This window comes from Seriola dumerili, unplaced genomic scaffold (assembly GCF_002260705.1).
Source record: "Seriola dumerili isolate Sdu_G_001 unplaced genomic scaffold, Sdu_1.0 BDQW01000068.1, whole genome shotgun sequence".
Classification (NCBI taxonomy): Eukaryota; Metazoa; Chordata; class Actinopteri; order Carangiformes; family Carangidae; genus Seriola; species Seriola dumerili.
The window spans coordinates 11,533,073-11,549,261 of NW_019174323.1; the positions used below are offsets into that span (position 1 = coordinate 11,533,073).

Consider the following 16,189-nt stretch of genomic DNA (forward strand, 5'->3'; position numbering starts at 1 on the left):
TTGTGTTATAACGACAGACGTTGGAGTCACTTGGGATCAACAACAGTCGTTTGCATGACTGTCGTTGGTGGAACAGGACACTGTTTTTTTTGTTTGTTTGTTTTTTTTAACCACCTAGTAATATACTGTACACTAGTGTATCCAGATTTAGGATTTATGTGGACTTCACAAGCCAGGCTTAAATCACATGAGACAACAGGTCGTGTTGAAAAATGTGTAATTAGCATCAAAATGCAAACTGATATACAAAAATCACTGCTGCTTTATAAGGTTTGTGTTCTGAAAATCATCTTATAAATCTCTGTAGATGCACATCCAGTCCTGTATCTCTAAAAAAAAAAAAAAAATACTGTGGGAGAATTTACTTTTCAGATCCAGTGTGGCTTCAGCTGAGCAGAAAAAAAAAGAAGGTGGTGAATTTCACAAACTAGCACGCTCTATCCAGCCTTTTCCTTCATTCCTTCAATTGCCCTCCGTCGTTTGAGGTTGGTGAAGAACAATGCAAAGTTGATAATATATGTTGACACGCAGACCATGCAGAAATCCCCCAGAACAAAGGCAAGAATAGCTGCGAGATAGAGCGAGCCGGCCACTGACACCCAGGAGGAGAGGACCAAAAACAATGCTGCTTTCTTGGACAGTGACAATCCTGCAATAGGGACAAAAAGGAGGATTTCAGGCCATTAATAAAAGACACTACAAAGGAAATATTTGGGAAATCCTACATAAACTATGACTGATTGCTTGACCTAACTGCAAATAATAATTTTGAGTAACAATCAAATATAATGATTTGCTTATATCTCACCGTTTCAAAAGACAAAATATATAACAAAATATGCAATACTGAAATATCATGAGTTCAGTGCCAGTCATGGTTCACAAATGCTGGAATAGAGACAATATTTCTACCTAACAACACAGCACTGCACTATAATTTACAGAAGACAATGACAGACTAACCCAGGCCCATCTGCAGAGTGTAAAATATGATGCCAAGCAAACTGTTGGGCTGGTTCAGAGGACTATCTTTGGCCACGAAGAACTGGACCAAACCAAAGCCACGTCCCCATCTGCCAAGAAAAGAAAGGGGAAACAGTTAGAACAGCACATTATTGAAAAGATAAGATATCACTGCTTTATAATTTGCATAACAAATAATCAGACATGTTAAAATTATTTTATGAAAAGCAGTTTGACAGGAAAAGTCAAGGGATATCCACTTGGTATTGTCACAATGTAAAATAGCTGATGTGAAGCATTTCCAGAGGAATTTAACACGTGGCAACGAAAGAGGTTGGAGCTGCCATCAAATATTCACATTTCACAGTTTACAGGCAGAATTTAAAAAAGAAAAAGAAAAAAAAGAGCATTGCTCAATAGAGAAGAGGCACAACAGCGCACACATGAAACACTGAAGCAAAATCTGGAATAAAAAGAAATTAAAAAAAAAAAAAAGAACTTACCTGGAGGTAAAAACCTTGGAGCAGCTCACAGACTCCCCCAAGTCGCACATCGCCCTGTAATCTGGGTTTCTCTCTCGGGAAAGCTCGACGTGAAGCGCATAAACAGACAGCACCAAACCAAAAACGCACAAGAAAATCCGCATTTTTCTCTCCCATTTTGGTATCCCCTGGTTACCAGCCGGTGCCATCTTGTTATAAGACACTTTAGATTTATATCACGACTCCAGAAAGTTATAGGAGATGAATAAAAAGTCGGCTTCAGGATTTCCTTTCAAACTTCAGTAAGTTGTCCCTCAAAGTGAAGGCGACGTGTTAAAAGACAGATTCTTACTTTTGATTGGTCCGGTCGACTGTTACCGCTGCCTGTCATTGGATAGCTGCGTACAGATGTTGGACCAGCCAGAGGGGTGTCTCCTGTGTATTTACTGTGGACTTCAGTCTTTCAGGCCTGTGGGGAAAATGTAACTACTGCCCTCACTGTTGGTGCTCATTCAAAACATCAGTACATAATTACTGCACAACACTGTCCCTCATGTATAATCAGTAGTGGTGGAGGAAATAGGCCTACTCAGATTTACTTAAAAAGTAGCAATGCCAAAGTGTAAAAATAGGCTACTCCATTACAAACAAAACTCCTGCATTCAAAATTTTACAGAGGTTTTATCAGTTAAATAAATAAAGTCACAAAAGTCAAAGTAGGCTACTCAATATGCATTACATTACTGGGTATTACATTACTTCCTTACCAGTTTTGGGCAAAGCTGGAACCAACCAGGCTCCAAAAAGCTCCAGGTTCACTGTCAGCTGGTTATAATTAATTTGATTATCTGGTTAAAGAAATAAAGAAAGAAAGAAAGAAAGAAAGAAAGAAAGAAAGAAAGAAAGAAAGAAAGAAAGAAAGAATCACTTACAAAATCAGCACCTCTAAGGAACAATAACAACTAAGATGGGTCCTGCATTTTAATTTGACAGGGGTCCTTTGTGTAGTTTATTATGCTAACATGGTGCATATTCCTAAAATGAAATCAATCAATATATCAATTTATCTGTCTATCTTTTCTACTGTCTACCAGGCTCTCTGTTTATGATCCAGTACTGTTGTTATTGCAATTAGATAAGTTATTAGGTCTACTTTTATTCGTAATAGCAGTAGAAGGTAATTGGTCTACACGATTATTATTCTAGGTCCATCACACATAGAAACAGTGTATGTAAGTGCTTTAAGTAATTTCGTCCAAATGTAGCTCCTCCTAAACTAGTTAACTTCTGGAAAACATCGTCACCACCACCCAAAAAACAGAGACCCTACTATCTGCGAAGGACTCCACCCTCCCACCACGTCCTCTGTTCCTATTCGACAGTCTCTCTGACGTCGCCTCATCTCATTGGTCCGCCACATATCACTCAAACGGAACACGGAACTGTAACGAGGAGGCGGTAGACAAAAACAAGACATAGCTGCGTTACTACGGGATTAAAAACATGGTTTCAGATGTTGTGGTTGGTTCAAATTGTGAAAGTCTCTTCTGTTGATGAGAAGCACGTCTCCGTGATGTCGCGTTTTGGCTATATAACCGAGGAATACATGGTTCAACGTACCTAGAAAACCCGAGCTTCAGGTAACTAGCCTACGCCCCTGCGTCAAAAAAAGTGGGTAAGGTCTTTATCATGGAGTTAGTTTATTTAATTCCTCTGTTGTACAGGAAGTAGCGGTACCTGAAAGACAGCTCCTCACGGGCTTGCCCTCTGTCTGTTTGTAAGCAGCTGTAATGTAGACGCGTCTTTGGACCGAGAGCTACAGGTTTTGGCCACTTGACTGCCAGGCCTAACGGGTGTGATGTCACGCCTCGTTTTTGTCCTATCAGCTCGTTTTAATGCTCATAGGTATTACATTATGCCTCATTGTTTCATAGTTGCTGACAAAGCAAGGACTGAATATTGCAGGGACACAGGTAAATTGCTGGTGACTATCAGACAACAATGGGCCACTTTTATGTATGTCACGTTTTCCCACCCTAAACAGAAGGTGCTGTAATGTTTTTTATCGACTGTAACACTTTCACTTTGTGCTGCAACTAAATTATTATTTTCATCTTTGATTGATCTGCTTTTATTATCATGTCTATTAAGTATCAAAACATAGCAAAAACATTCCCCATAGCGTAAAGAGTCATACAGGGCAAACAAGCAGGAAATGCTCACATTTGAGAAGCTGGAACAAGATATTTTTTGGCATTTCTGATCGACAGTGAAACGATTCATCGATTATCAAATTAGTTTCCAATTCATTTTCTGTTTATCGACCAATTAGTCAATTAATTGCATAATTATTAATTATTGCACTTCTAATCTGGGCACTAAATTCAAATTTTCCCCCGTTCTTTATTGCTAAATAGCTCAAGCTTTGTCAGGTTGCATGGGTGGAGTGAGCAGCCCTTTTCAAGTCAAGGCACAAATTACATTAAATGTTGTGACATAAAAAAACATGCAAACTTCCAAGGAGGGTGAATACATTTAAGAGGCACTGTAATTAACCCTAATTGCCCAGCCCCAATTGTATTTAACAGCACTAAAAATGGATTACAAAAGTGCCAGACTTGCACACATGAGCAGTAAAAATAACATTGCCTCACTAACATTACATAACCTGTAAGATGATATCAACAAATACCTCTCACTTTTCTATTTTTGATTCTTTACAGAGACAATGTCGACGAAGGAGGGTGGAGAATGTAAAAACGGTCAAACTGTGGCCATGTCACCCGAAAGAATGGCGACCGACAAAAGCAGAGAGAACCAGAACCAGCGTGGAGTCGAGGCAACGGGAGGCACCACAGACACCAGCACAACAGCAAAAAACTTGGCTTTGCTTAAAGCACACTCTCTGGATGTGAAGTTCGACGTTGGAGAGGAGTACGATGTCATAGAAACCATCGGCACAGGAGCCTATGGAGTCGTTTCATCTGCCAGGAGACGGGACAATGGTAGGGCTGATTTGATGAAGAACACACTGTAACTCATTCTGTATGTAAATTCACTGACCTTGACAAACTCAGTTGTACACCCTGTCCTTCTATTTTTTCTCTGAATCATATTTGTGTTTCACAGGCCAGCAGGTGGCAATAAAGAAGATCTCCAATGCTTTTGAAGTGGTGACAAATGCCAAACGCACATTGCGAGAGCTCAAGATTCTCAAGCACTTCAAACATGACAACATTATTGCCATCAAAGACATCCTGCAGCCAAACCTTCCCCACTCTGCCTTCAAGTCTGTGTATGTACACACACACACACACACACACACACACACACACACACACACACACACACACACACACACACACTATTCTATCAATTTAAATAGTTCAGTTTTCTGCTCATCGAGAGGATTAAGTAAGACTGATCAAGTATTATTACAAAATTTGAATCTGAAAAATGTATGAATTTGGAAATTGAAAACATGAAACTGATACAATTTGAAACCATTTCATCAATACATCAAAATACCTCAGTTCTGATCGTCATGTGAGCAGATTGTGCACCTATTAAATGAAGCTCATCTCACTTTAACATTTCCCATGTTTGCAGGTACGTGGTGCTGGACCTCATGGAGAGCGACTTGCACCAGATCATACACTCTGCCCAGACGCTCACCCCAGAGCACACGCGCTACTTTCTATACCAGCTACTCCGAGGCCTTAAATATGTGCACTCTGCCAACGTCATCCACCGTGACCTCAAACCCTCCAACCTGTTGGTGAACGAGAACTGTGAGCTAAAAATCGGCGACTTCGGCATGGCGAGGGGTCTCAGTTCGCACCCTGAGGAGTCTCATTCCTTCATGACTGAATATGTGGCAACTCGATGGTACCGTGCTCCTGAACTCCTGCTGTCTCTGAATCACTACACTTTGGCCATCGACTTGTGGTCTGTGGGCTGCATCTTTGCGGAAATGTTGGGGCGTAAGCAGCTTTTTCCTGGGAAGCACTACGTCCACCAGCTCCAGCTCATTTTGTCCGTGTTAGGCACTCCTCCTGAGGGTTTAATTGGTGCTATTAGAGCTGACAGAGTACGCTCCTATGTTCAGAGTCTTCCATCACAGTTGGCTGTGCCTTTGGCCAAACTCTACCCACAAGCTGAACCGCAGGCTTTGGACCTGCTGGGGGCCATGCTGCGCTTTGACCCTCGTGAACGGATCAGCGTGACACAAGCGCTGGAGCATCCTTACCTGTCCAAGTACCACGACCCAGATGATGAGCCAATTTGTGTGCCAGCTTTCGACTTTGAGTTTGACAAGCTTCCCATGAACAAGGAACAAATTAAAGAGGCCATTCTGATGGAGATCCAGGACTTTCATAGAAACAAACAGATCTGTCGTCAGAGGCTGCAGTTCAGGCCTTTGCCGAGGGTGAACGGCGGAGCTGCAGCACAAAGCAGTAACCAGTGTAATGCTCAGGCCTCGACTGTCAACCTGACCAAATCCACATTGGTTCCCATGGCACAACACTCACAGGCAGCACAGATACAGCAGCAGCAAATGAGTGAGGTGAAATCTCAACAGCAACAAGACCGCACACCAGCAAAAGGGGGCTGTGCATTCACAAGTCAGATGCAAAACTTTAATAAGTCCACATCTCTTTTAGAAGTTGCCCCGCCTCGTGTGACCCACAACTTGCCTCTCCTCTCTAAAAATGTAAGTGTCCCAGTTGATGTGGACATGCCCAGTGCCAACTCAGACAGCGGTCAGCCAGAGACTATAGATTTAACAACGCCAGTGTCAAGTCAGGATGGCCCCTCAGAAACAATGAGAGACAGTGAGGCACAGGAGCAGCTAACCAGCAGTCAAGCTTCTCTGACTCAGCCCACCCAGGGCCAGTCCATGACCCCAGCTCCCACCAGTATTCCTGCAACGCAAGCACAGACCCTGACACCCCTACCCACCACTGTGCCTTCCCTTTCTCTCTCTGTGGCACAAGCCCAGTCACTGTCTCAGTCCCTTTCACAGTCACTGTCCAAGAATGCCAGGCCTCCTCCATGTGCAGGAGAGGGAACCAGAAAAGAAGGAGCAATTTCAGAGGATACTAAAGCTGCACTTAAAGCAGCTTTATTGAAATCAGCTCTCAGAAATAAGTCCAGGGGTGGTAAGTTTATTGTATTCAATGTCTGTTTTTTTTGTGTACTATTGCACACGTCATCCTTTAGCTTAATTTGATGTCTTCATTGCAGATGGAGGTACGTCTGCACTGGGCATGGATGCTGGTGGAGGAGGTATATTGTCCTCCCTGTCGTCTGTTCCAGAGTCGCGTCGGCCTGTCACAGCTCAGGAGCGTCAACGAGAAAGAGAGGAGAAGAGAAGGAAGAGGCAGGAACGAGCAAGAGAGAGGGAGAGGAAAATGAAGGAAAAGGAGAGAAGAGAGGGAAAGCAGGGGGACTCGCTGGGCGGGGTTCTGCTGAGTGACAACGACAAAAGCCTTTTGCAGCGTTGGACAAAGATGATGGACAGTCGCAATGAGAAATCTCAGATTTCTAGTAACGATGGAGCAAAGAATAAGGACTGTAATGTGACCACACACCGGGGCGTAACTATCGGTGATAACACTCAAGGAGCTCTGAACAATAACACGGACAAGGAGGTGAGGATTCAGTCTCACGAACAGTTAATCTCACAAGTCAAGCCTAACCAGCCGAGCTTGTTTCAGCCTCCCAGCACCCAGCAACCATCATTACTTTTCTCCATGAGCCAGAGGAAACCTCCAGCGGATATAGTTGTTGCTGTAAGTGGAGGGATAGATATAATGACCGTCACTGGTGGCTTTGTTAAAAACAACACGCTCAAACCTCACAATGAGAGCAACGGACAAAGTGGGTTCAACTGTTTGGGGAATTGGAGCGGCCAGCAATTAGAGACAAGGCCACTTCAACAACCACAGCAAAACAGGAAACAGCAACCTCTACCGTCGAGCTTTCTTCAGCCACAGCTACAACCTCAAAGTCAAACCCAACCGGACCCCCAACCTCAGTCGCAGCTGCTTCCACTGGAGAGTTTTCTGACTAAAGCTCCAACACTTACCTCCAGAGAGACAAATGGGAATGTGGATATCAGCGGCCAAAACAACCTCAACTCCCACTCGACTACAAGCGCTGGGCCAATGGAGAAGCTGTGTCCCACTGCAGGGGAGAAATCGGGGCCACAGACCACAAACCCTCTCTGTGGGGCTTTAGGAGTCCCATCACAGCCTCATCCCAGCTTGGGATTCACAGATACAGGACAGCAAGGGCCCTCTACTGCCCCTGACATCCACACAGTAACACTGCAGCTGTCAAAGTCTCAGGTTTGTGTCAGGTTTCTTTTGCCGTGTTGTGATATATTCTACTGTTCTTCTGAAGTAGGATTTGGCCTAAGAGAAGTGACAGTATATGTAATAACAGAGCACTAGTGTTGCTTTCATTATAGATGTACAAAAAGATGATTTTCTTCTACATATATACAAGCCTTAAATGTCACAATCTTCTGCTTGCCTTGAACTTATGTGAAGGATACAAAGTACAGTTGACCTAATGTTTCCCCCCTTTCTCCTGTCAGGTGGAGGACATTTTACCCCCGGTGTTCTCGGTCACCCCTAAAGGCAGTGGCGCTGGCTACGGCGTGGGCTTTGACCTGGATGACCTTCTCAACCAGTCTCTCACAGACCTGCAACACTGTGACCGGGACAGGTGAGGTCTACAGCATGAGCTTGTTCCGATACTCTGAGTTTTATTACCTGCAGCTGTGTATTTAGTTGTAGTTGAGTAAAATGTGGCTCTGCAGCTGAACTGTGGTTCTACTTCGGCTGCAGCTAATCCAAAGAATTTTACTAGATCTTGTGTAGCTGTGTGCTTTACTTTACCGCCTCCTCTCTGAGGATTTCATGGTGAATAGAGAAGTACACCTTCACATTTTTCCAAGTGTATCTTAATACTCACATGCCAATATGTACATTAAAACAATTACTGGTCACTGTAATTGTTCCTCCTTGTCCTCACTGGCTGTAAAGACATCCCTTCTTGAAGCCTTTTCTAATCTAGTAATAATAATAATAAAGTATATATCTTCCAAAGTTAGTCTTTTTTTAGTACCAAAATCCTGCTTTTTTTAACTATTGCTTACTATGTAAGCAATGAAGCAAAGAAAGGAGACCAACATGGAAATATATAAGCTGTGAGGAACAAAGATTGCCAGGGTTCAAAATACAGTGGCAACTCTTGTGCCAAGTACTTTAGAGAGATGTTGAATCAACTTTATGGTCATTTTGGCATCTACAAATGTACAGTTGAATTATACCAGTTATACTGAGAGCTGTCAGTAGGCCTAAACTAAATAAAAAACACTTTCCAGTATTATGTAATACAAATTAACAGCACCACAAACTGCAGGCTCCAAAATGAGCAGACAGTTGAATTAACACTTAAAATAGTTTAAACAAAAACTGACCATCATGAAAGGAGGATTTATTGCAGGACTGTTATTAGACTGCATTAGTTTAAGCTTGGTGAGTATATGATTCGAGTTTGATTTTTCCAGATCAGAAATGAGAAAAGATTTTCTGTGGAATATTAGGGTTACAATCATTCTCTGCAGTCATGACAGAAACTCTTAACAACTGATAAGACCCGAATTAATATTAGTGGGCCATTCATTAATATCTTAAGGGTCAAAGAAGTCATTATACAAATAAATTAGCTGGTGTTAGATGTGTATTAAACCCAGGTCAGGAGCAGGGTCTCATGTTTTCCCATTTCATGATTTACTTTAAGTGATTTAGTCATCAACTGCTTAATAAGCTAAACTGTAAAAGACTTCTAAAAGTGTCAACGCAGCAAAGTGTAAAGTGTATTTTATGAGCTTTGACCAAGTACTGAAAAACACCTGAAATTTGAACAGGGCTGCAGACACACATGACTGACTTTCAGTGGTGGTTCAATTCATTATAAAGATAATTCTGTATGATTAAAAGTAGCGCCACTCCTCAAGCTTTCTCCATTTTTCTCCTCCATCAGTTTTGACTCGGCGCCCCTCTCGGCCTCCCTCTTATCTGATTGGAGCGAGGTTCACCGCATGACTCCAGCTGATCTGGAATCACTGCAACAGGAGTTGCAGCTCGGCTCTCCCATGATCCTCTCTGATACCATTCCCCCTGACGCCTGACTTTCCCTTTCCTGGAATTTGAAAAGATAACACTTGGATTTGTGTATATTTTTTGAGCATGAAAACCTTGAACGAAGACTTATCAAAATTAATTTAAAAGCTAGCTTTTTTTAATAGGCACTACCAGTCAGACGTTTTTTACCATTATGACTTGCTGTGCTTTCTTTATAATAAAGAAATCTGTGTCATTGCCCGTCTCTGCCTTTGGATATTCAATGAACTACACTACAATTCAAAATTATCTTAATTTAATATAAAAGAAAACATTTGAAATAACGTGGGTTGTGCACTGAAAATGACTTTTCCTAAGAACAGGTTTGTAATATTTCATGTCATGTATTGAGAGTTGAGGGCTGAAGATTCAGTCCAAATGTAAAATGATACAAACTCAGTTAGCAGGGGTTGAACAGAGCACTGAGATGATTTTAAGAATCAAATTAACAATTTATTTTAAATACAGAAGACATCATTTATTTATCTCATAATTCTGATTTAAAATACAAACCTATCAAAGTTACTTTGACTCAAAGATCATGATGTAGAGTTTCAGCTTTAAAATTAAGATTATAGTACATTTCTTGTTCAATATGGCTTCATGTGCACGTCAGATACAGTGTTCTAGTTTGATTATTCAGGATCACATTGGACTTATGTCAGATATTACTCTCCTTCATTTGGCCTGGTTTACATTCTACCTCCCAGAACTCCAGTTTTCAAAGTGGTTTATCTCTGAAGCAGGATGAGTAGAGTGGACAGACAGCTGACCAGCACAGCAGCCCTCCCACACCAGTTCCTATCAGCTCGGCCATACAGCCTGATCTCTGGTATCGTGTTGCCGATGAAGCTTGAGTAGCTAGTCAGTCTGGTGTACACGCCCGGCTGGTTTGCGTGAGCACAGCCCAGTCCGAAACTCACCACCCCAGCCTGCACCCAGGTCCCATTCACCATCTTGCAGACAAGAGGCCCTCCTGAATCACCCTGGAAAAACAACACAAACGGACTCACTCAGCTTTCACCACTGGGAGGTATCAAAGTGCAGAAAAGTAGCAATCCACGTTTATCCAGTGCAGGTTCTTGTTTTGCTCATCCATACAACCATGTATTTGTGAATGTAAACAGAGCAGCACAAACAGCTGATGCAACAGTACCTGGCAGGAGTCCTTTCCGCCCTCCTGGTATCCAGCGCAGATCATGTCATACAGGATGTCCACCTTCTCCGTCGGGTTCGTCTGGTACATCTCCTGACAAGAACTCTGAGAGATGATTGGCACTTGCACTTCCTGCAGAGTCCCGACTCCTTGCAGAGGGACTGAGTGGGATACGAGAACAGATGGAGGATGGAGAACAAAAGGAGCGTGAGACTCTTGAATTTCTGCAACTGAACAGGTGGCCAGTGAGCTTTCATCTACTATATAGTATGGTTCAAAGGACGTAACCTTTTAGTATTTTTTGTTCAGTGTAAATCATCAAGTAAAAACACAGACATACATTCTGACTGTGTTTCATGCTATTTGTTGTCCTGTTCTATAGTTTTAATGTTTTTGTAGTTTGTCTTCATGTAGACATAACCAGTTCTCTTGAATCCGTGTTCTTTGAATAGTGTAGTATTTGCTATTGGATACTGTGTGTAAATACTATTTAATATGATGTCAGATAAAAACCAACACAAGCCAACATGGATCAGAATCAACTGCACTCATTTAAAATATCCACAAGACACTGACCTTTGCACGAGAAAGAAATTCTAGGGATTAATAGCTGAATTGAATATCACAGTATTTTTCATTTGGTACATCTATAATCAAATAATATGACAAATGTAGGTAAAAAAAGTGTTACTGGAATTCAGTCCAATTGTGCTCAACAGTTGTGCATCACAACAGACTGAATTCCTCAGGTGTAAAAGCTTACGACCGCTCATATCAGATACTCACAACTTGTTTGGCAGCATTTTGAAAGCAGCATTTAATAACAGTCCGATCACGTCACGTTACAGCTCCACTGAAATTATGATCCAAACATAATGATCTCTAGATATTACTTCCTGGTGAGAGACTGGCTTCTATAACCCATCTGATATGACTATACACCTCTAGCAAAGAGAGGGAGATCATTCAAAGTGTATGACCTACTGTTTTCTTTCTGACACTTGCCACCTGTTGCTTATTTTGAAAAAGCAAAAAAAGATCATGAGGGAAAGCAGTCATACAAACATGGAAATGATAATTCATTTGCATTTACAATCCAGTCCACAATTATTTGGACAGTTACGCATTTTTTGCTCTGCTAGTTCTATGCTTCAGCACATTCAGTTTGAAATTAAATAATGGATGATACGTTAATGTGCCATGTCTCAGCTTTAAATCTAAAAGGTTCATGTCAATATCAAAAGGACTGTGAGCGAGGTATAGCCCTTTGAACACAGAGCCCAAATTACAAGGGTCCAAAAAGTTGACACAAGGTTCCTTGTGCAGCTGTGATATTTCAACATTAGTTGTTTGTTGTTGAGTAAAGAGGTGACCCATGCAGGTGAAGCTGATAATAATTAGGCGCAAAAGAAGCAGAGACATCAAAGGCAGGTGTGGCCTGAAGGATCGAGGAGCACAAGTCTTGTTGAGCAGAAAATGAACGGCATAGTGAAGAAAAAGCCCCTTCATGACTGCACAGAAATTCAAGCATGCTGTGCAGGATGCAGGCAAACATGTTTCCATGTCAACAATCAAGAAGGGTTCATGACCATAACTAGCTCAGAGGGTTCACCGCAGAAACAGAAAGGCCAGGCTGCAGTTCACAAAAAACACACAGAAAGAAACCGGTAGAGTTGTGGAACAAAGTTCTATGGACTGATGAAACAAAAAGGTTTATCTGAAGAAAAGCTCGTGGCCCAAAGCCATCACCTCATCTGGTTGTTCTTGTATGGGCTGGACATGTATGGCTTCAGTGGAACAGGCACACTGGATTGCTATTTGCCGAGTCAGTCGCCTGATCTCAATTAAAACTGAGCTGCATTTCACCTGATGAAGATCAGAGTACAAGCAGAGAGACCCCACAAGAGGCAGCAGCTGAAGGAAGCAAATACAAAGCATCTGCTGACATCTGTGGGTCAAAGATGTCAGGCAGTCATTGACTGCAAAGGATTCTCCACAGAATATTAAATATGATGATTTTGTTTGACTTCATGTGCATCTGTCCAGGTACTTTTCATCACTTTCAGCACTATGTGTTAAACGGGCTTTATCTCCAAACTAAAGCTGAGACTCAGCACTTCAATGTCGCATCCATTATTTTATTTCAAAGTGATTGTGTGAAGCAAAGGCCCCGAAGAACAAAAAAAATGTGTAACTGTCTAAATACTTATGGTCAGGACTGTATTTCCATGCCAGAATTCTAGAAAAATAAAAAAAAAGCTTTTTGGTGACTGATGAAACATTAAAGTGCTGAATAAAAGTAGTCGGCACAAACGCTAAAATGATGTAAAGAATTCAACAAGCCCTACCATCATCCCGGATGTTCCCCCAACCGGTGACGGAGCACAACATGCCACTTGGGAACAGAGTGCCAGATGCGGGCAAGCAGACGGGACGGACGTGATCTGACCAGAGTACTGGGCTGGACAGCTGCACCAGCGCCAAATCCTTCCCGCCGTGAGGCTCGCTGTAACCTGACGGGATCACCACCTGTCTCACACGATGCGATGACTGGTGCTGGTTAAAACCGTTCAGCTGGTACCGGCCAGCGTAGATGATGTAAGAGCTCACATCTGATGGACTGAAAGAAGAGGAGGAACACTGAACGGGAATCAAGGGGAACTTGAAATGCGAAACCTTATAATTCTATATTGTCAAAGGGCATTAAATGGATTTAAGGCAGGCAGGTGCTCCTTAAAATGGACTTAATGTTTATCATAGTCTAGGAAAAACTAAAATCATGTGCACCTGTGCTTACTTTATTAACAACATTATGGTCCTCAGACCTTCATCAGGTAAAAATTAATGAATTAAATGATAACATCTGCATTTTTTTTGTCAGTTTTTGATCTAATGCAACCATTTTTAAAACATTCTCCTTGAATAAATAAATATTGCTGAAGGGCTTTAAGAAAACTGCACTGGCCGTTGCCAGGATTCCAGTAAAATGATTCAGACATCTCACTAAAGAAGCAGAGAGCCTGTGGATCGGTGCCCAGCCGTGAGTTCACCTGCTGATTTTTGTCTGGGTTGAGTTTTCTTACTTGGGGAAACAATGAGCGGCTGATAGGACCCAGGACTCTGTGATGATGGAGCCTCCACAGATATGACCGTCAGTGACTGTCTGGAAGCCGAGGGGAGAAAGAGAGTGAGTCACCTCTGCATCACAGGCAAATCCCTCTCTCAGCAGGTCACTTTGTTAAACTAAACCCACACTAAACCACATATGTAGCTACCCACAGGCACAACTGACACTACAGAAGACTTAGATGCTGTAAATGACGGACGTGCCCGTTTCAGAGGAACCCACCTGTATATCCACCTGCCAAGGCCAAGCCCCATCTGCTGCGTTCATCCCTCCCACAATCCTGTCCTCCATTAATGGTGGTCGGCCGCATTCTTGGGCGAAAGAAGCGAAAAAACCTACAAAAAAACAAAAACAAACATAAATTACATTCCTGACTCACTCACACCGAGGCAGCGGAACATCTTACAATACTACACAAAAAAAACTCACTTCTACTGCGTCAGCTAGAAGAACAAACTGTGTTTTATAGGTGGACAAAGAAACAACAGAGGAGATGGGAGGGGGTGCACGATCGATACTCACCTGTTACGCACCAAAAAATAGCTGGAAACTGTAATGTCGACGACATTTTGGGAGGTTTCGCGGCACAAAAATGTGTCCCAGATCTTACTGAAACAAAACAAACACTTATATCTGAACGGATGTCGAGGTTTCTTTCTGTAACGTTACTTGTACCTTCCTGCTTCTTCTGATATCTTTGTGACTGAAACTCAGGCAATTATAAATTTATATTAAAACCAACTAAACAAAGTTATCATATCATTGAACTAATTTGTTAAAATCCCAGATCCATGCGTTTTACCATCGACACGATTCCAAGACGGATCCGTGATTCACCTTACACGGTTTCGGATAATAAACGCGTAGCTCTCTATCAGCTGGCTACCTGTGTCCTCACAGTCACCCAATCAAAACTCCTGTCCCGCCCACATCAACCACCTGTGCCAATGAAATTAAAGGAATGTGTTGGAAAAATTGTGATACTTTATGATAAACATAACCATCTTAAAGGGAGACTGTATTATCCTGAATAGAACTTTTTATTATTATAAGATATTATATTATAAGATAGGAGTTGTCAGAGAGGAGCGCGGTGACCTTCGCTGTTCCTCCTAGCCACTACACCCAAACATTAGCTATGATAAGGCATGAATCGAGTCTCTGTTGTGTCTGTCTCATTTCAAGAATGTGAGGTCACTCTCATATATTCTGTGTATAAATTCTGTGTGAATCTTGCATTCTTTGAACATTTGCACTGCGAGCTCTTGTGTGTAACTTGTTCCCTTGCTGCAAGAATAAATATCCTACGCTTGTGAATTTTCAGACGGTGTTCCTGAGTTTATTTGATAATTTACTTAACAGAATGTAACCGCGAACGAATCAGATTATCTTATTCGGTAACAGGTAAACTAAATTTTCTGCTCCACTGCTGAATTAACTGGTATGTTCCGTGTTTGATCTGAGCAGGATTATGAGCAGCGGTTTGCACATTTATGCATTTTCCTCTTCCGCGTGTTGTTTACAATCGTATCCTACAATCCAAGGCAAGTGATAACACAGTTAGTCCATGTGTTTTTCTTATTATTCCTAAATAATTACCGGGTCAGCTTCAGCGTGGAGTTGCAAGGTGCAATGTTTTTTAAAAAATAACATGTTCATATTTTTTCTATAGATTTGCAGATTGACATGTTTGTAAGCAGTACCTCCACATTATGCTACTCGATCCTGGAGGGAAATACAGACCAGTTGTACAGGTCTCAGTTAGAGGTAAATAAACTGAGCACACACCCACAACATAAACACCTTCCTGTTTATCAGATAAAAGGCCCAGGTCAAAGGTTGAACTCCTAAATTGAGTAGATGTGTGTATGTAAGCAATAAATATGTGTTTCTGTTGTTTCCAGTGCTACATCATGGAGTTTTGTTTGTCTTTAGCTGGATTTGGATCATTAACATAACTCATTTGAATGATTTTTAGAGTGTGCCACACATCTGGGCTGAGGTTATTTTTCCTAATATGACACCAAATATTTATTCCTTCTGTCTGTCTATAAAGCTGTTTGTCTGTCTCTCTTTTTCCCTCTCTCTTTCCCTCTCTTCCCTCCCTCCCTCTGTCTCTCCCTCCCACCCTGCCTCGCTGCCCCAGGCAGTGTGTCTAGTTTCACAGAGCAATTGAAGGTGACAGGGACAGAGAGAGAGGGAGAGGGAGGGAGGGACAGAGGGAGGACACATCACAGTATCGCCTGGGGCCACACAACAGTAG

General features: G+C 42.1%; 3 protein-coding genes across 4 annotated transcripts; 1 reads left to right on the forward strand and 2 right to left on the reverse strand.

Annotated features, from left to right (window-relative positions):
• Positions 1–200: 200 nt before the first annotated feature.
• On the reverse strand, positions 201–3,247 carry LOC111220323 (vitamin K epoxide reductase complex subunit 1-like protein 1). Its single transcript, XM_022743377.1, has 5 exons — positions 3,183–3,247; positions 2,213–2,293; positions 1,467–1,914; positions 964–1,073; positions 201–649 (listed from the first exon to the last, which is right to left on the reverse strand). Exons 3-5 carry the CDS (start codon positions 1,652–1,654, stop codon positions 438–440), a joined length of 510 nt encoding a protein of 169 aa, XP_022599098.1. The 5' UTR covers positions 1,655–1,914; positions 2,213–2,293; positions 3,183–3,247; the 3' UTR covers positions 201–437.
• On the forward strand, positions 2,876–9,824 carry mapk7 (mitogen-activated protein kinase 7). 2 transcript variants are annotated; one of them, XM_022743375.1, is made up of 7 exons: positions 2,876–3,116; positions 4,169–4,450; positions 4,575–4,740; positions 5,055–6,607; positions 6,693–7,798; positions 8,050–8,180; positions 9,504–9,824. In XM_022743375.1, exons 2-7 carry the CDS (start codon positions 4,174–4,176, stop codon positions 9,649–9,651), a joined length of 3,381 nt encoding a protein of 1,126 aa, XP_022599096.1. In that variant the 5' UTR covers positions 2,876–3,116; positions 4,169–4,173; the 3' UTR covers positions 9,652–9,824. The 2 variants fall into 2 exon arrangements, with proteins under 2 accessions (XP_022599096.1, XP_022599095.1); XM_022743374.1 differs by having other exon boundaries at positions 2,876–3,085.
• A 109-nt stretch (positions 9,825–9,933) lies between these two features.
• Positions 9,934–14,797, reverse strand: LOC111220322 (serine protease 33-like). Its single transcript, XM_022743376.1, has 6 exons — positions 14,449–14,797; positions 14,149–14,261; positions 13,883–13,962; positions 13,148–13,419; positions 10,800–10,960; positions 9,934–10,629 (listed from the first exon to the last, which is right to left on the reverse strand). The coding sequence occupies exons 1-6, from the start codon at positions 14,492–14,494 to the stop codon at positions 10,375–10,377; spliced, it is 927 nt and encodes a 308-aa protein (XP_022599097.1). The 5' UTR covers positions 14,495–14,797; the 3' UTR covers positions 9,934–10,374.
• Between the last annotated feature and the right edge of the window lie 1,392 nt (positions 14,798–16,189).